The 3121-nt window shown below is 40.3% G+C and overlaps 1 protein-coding gene across 1 annotated transcript; it reads left to right on the plus strand.

Moving 5' to 3' along the window:
- Positions 1-525: 525 nt before the first annotated feature.
- LOC113773902 (protein FAR1-RELATED SEQUENCE 5-like) lies at positions 526-2091 on the plus strand. The gene has a single exon (XM_027318501.1). The coding sequence runs from the start codon at positions 526-528 to the stop codon at positions 2089-2091; it is 1566 nt and encodes a 521-aa protein (XP_027174302.1).
- The last annotated feature ends 1030 nt before the right edge of the window (positions 2092-3121 follow it).

Below are 3121 nucleotides of genomic sequence, written 5' to 3' on the forward strand. Positions count from 1 at the left end.
GGCAGATGAATTGGTGGGCGCAATAGGCGTGGATGACGTAATGAAATTAACATTTGACACGGAAGAAGAAGTTAGGGAATTCTATAATTTGTATGCGAAACTAAGTAGATTTGGGATTCATAAAAGTAATGCCAAACAAGATGCAGATGGCATTTCAAGATTTAGAAAATGGGTATGTTGCTGTGAAGATTATAGGAATGAAAAGTGGTTTAATTATAAAGACCGGAAAAGAGAAGCAAAACCAATCACAAGAACCGGGTGTGGGGCTTGCTTTCGCATGAAATATGATATAGAATCGGTAAAATATGTGGTGACACATTTCATTATGGAGCACAATCACCTGCTGGCATCAGAGGCAAGTGTGCAACACATTAGGTCGCATAGAAAAGTGAGCGATGCAGAATATGCGCAGGCAAAAAGTCTAAAGTTGGTTGGGGCCAAAATATGCCAGAAAATGAAACATTTTGTTATCAAAGCCGGAAGGTATAGTAACGTGGGATTTTGCATTAAGGATCTGTTAACCGAATGGACGAGGAACGTAGAAAAAATATTTTTAATGGTGATGCAGAATGGGCACTTGGGTTCTTGGCAGCGAAGAAGGATGTCGATGACATGTTCTTTTATAAATATCATGTAGATAACGAAGGAAGATTGGCAAGGTTGTTTTGGGCAGATTCTAAATCTTGTGCGGACTTCAGTATATTTGGAGATGTATTAGTGTTTGATACAACGTACAAAACAAATAAATACCACAAGCCACTAGTTGTACTTGCAGGGGTAGATAACCATTTGAACAGTACTATTTTTTGCCGTGCACTGCTATCAGATGAGAGGATTGAAACATATGAATGGGTGCTAAATACATTTGTAGAGGCTATGAAAGGTAGAAAGCCAGTAGCAGTGATGACAGATGGGGACAGTGCAATGCGAAGAGCCATAAAGAATCTTCTCCCGGATGCTTGTCACAGGCTATGTTCGTGGCACTTGCATAGAAATGCACGGAGTAATATTCGGTGCGAGGAGTTTAATAACAGGTTGTATAACCTGATGGCGAGAAAGTGTAGCACTCTTGAGTTTGAGAATCGGTGGGTTAGGTTAGTTAATGAATGTGGGGTAGTAGAGAATGAGTGGGTGAAGAAGTTGTACCGTAGGAAAAGGTTATGGGCAGAGGCATATTTACGCGGTCATTTTTTCGCAGGTATGAGAAGTACTCAAAGGTGTGAGAAAATGAATGCTCTTTTAAATGAGTACTTGAATGAAAAAATGCGACTATATGAATTCGTTAGAAGTTTTGATTTGGCAATAGCATGGCTTCGACATACTGAGAGCAAAGCAGTTCACAAAAGCGAAAACACAAAACCAGTCTTAACCACAATCCTATCCGAATTAGAGGGGAGCGCAGCGGAGGTGTTTACAAGGAATGTGTTCTTCATGGTGAGGAAGCATTTGAACAGGCAAGGATTTCTAATTTCTGAGGGCTGGAGCGACGAGGGAGGGAGTCGTACATATTATTACTCGAAATATGGTGGACACGAAATAAGTTGGAAGGTGGATTATGATAGGTCAATGGAGAAACTAATCTGCTCTTGTATGAAATTCGAGTCAAAGGGGATTCCTTGTGCTCACATATTTCGCGTGATGGTGGTAGAAGGAATGAACAGGATCTCAAAAGCATGCATTTCGAAGCGGTGGACAAAGGGAGTTTACTGTACTAATAATGGAATGAAAGCATTTGTTGCAAACGAACAGCTGACACAAATGGCCAGATATGGCACTTTAAAGTCCAGCTGTAATACTATGTGTTACTATGCCTCCTACATGGATGATGCGTTTAATGACTTGCAGCAAATGTTTGACAAGCATTCAGTGGACCTAAAGGAGAAGTGGATTGACAGGGGATATGGGGGAGACGGATTTGCAATGGATTCAAGAGTGATGAACGATAGAAGTAGAAGAACATTCGGGCTGTTAGATCCCAGGGTGTCCCGGTATAAAGGCGATCACAAGCATGCAGAAGCAAAGAAGAAAAGAAAGTGTGGTCATTACAGGTACTATCAGAATTGCATACGCAGTTATACAGTAGTTAATTGATAAAATACATGAAATGGACAGTGAAGGTAATAATGAAGAAGTGGGTATTTTTCGTTCTTATTATCAACAGTAGCAAATAAACACATAATTAAAAGTGCATACAAAGTATACAAAGTTATTGGCAATGCAAGAAAGTTGAAGTGGTGTAATGTTAGCATTGTGCTTAGTTGACGTGATTACTTGCAGTCACAAATGATTTGACATGTGATATATGGGTTGAAGATTGCAGGCAGGCCACAACCAACGAACATGCTCATACAAAAAGAATTCGCACAACACAGCAGTTCATGATGATTATATAGAAAATTGTTTGGATGACTCGCTGGAAAAATCATTTGAAATTGGTACGGGCTAGAGCGACTCTGGCGAATGGAGAGGACAAGCATTTGTACCATAACCATTCGGTAACGGTGGAAGGGACACAGGTGGCCAACAAAGAAGTCTAGGAGAAAGATGAGACACTACTGTTGTGATGCTTCGGTTTGCAGTTACACAATAAATAAGGCAGGTTTTGGTGAGTAGAGGTGCAAGAGTAGTCTTTCGATGAAACAAGTACGGAATTGTATAAGGGGAACGGTTTGTATCTTTCCTTCGCATTAATTTGTTTTGAGCATGAGAAGGCTACAAGGTATTCCTGAATGCGGGGAATGCTGGGTACATGTTGTGGTGGTGTTTTAAAAAATTTTATCCCGTTACCATTGAAGTGTAAATAATGTAAGTTTGAATGTGTCATGGGCCATTGTAAGCTGTTATGACCACAGCCACTCAAAGGTAGTAAACAGTCATTGTACTGATGCAGTACCTGTCGGTAAATGGCTTTGTTGTTCTTATTTCACTGCTGTTGCGTGTGTAAATCCTATTATATATTCTTTTAGGTGTGAAATGTAGAGGTTGAAAGAGATGGTATGGTTGTGAATGGAAGTAGACGAAGCACAGGTTACAGAGCAACACCGGCTTGAGGGATTGTCTTTTGTTATGTATCGGTAGGGTGAAGAGTATTCAAGGTTGCTAGGTCTAGATGGGTAAGTCA

The sequence above is a fragment of the Coffea eugenioides genome, chromosome 6, assembly GCF_003713205.1.
Source record: "Coffea eugenioides isolate CCC68of chromosome 6, Ceug_1.0, whole genome shotgun sequence".
Taxonomy (NCBI): Eukaryota; Viridiplantae; Streptophyta; class Magnoliopsida; order Gentianales; family Rubiaceae; genus Coffea; species Coffea eugenioides.

Excerpts from the sequence above, each read along its gene's own strand:
- LOC113773902 (XM_027318501.1), top strand. The coding sequence starts at position 526 with ATGGACGAGGAACGTAGAAAAAATATTTTTAATGGTGATGCAGAATGG.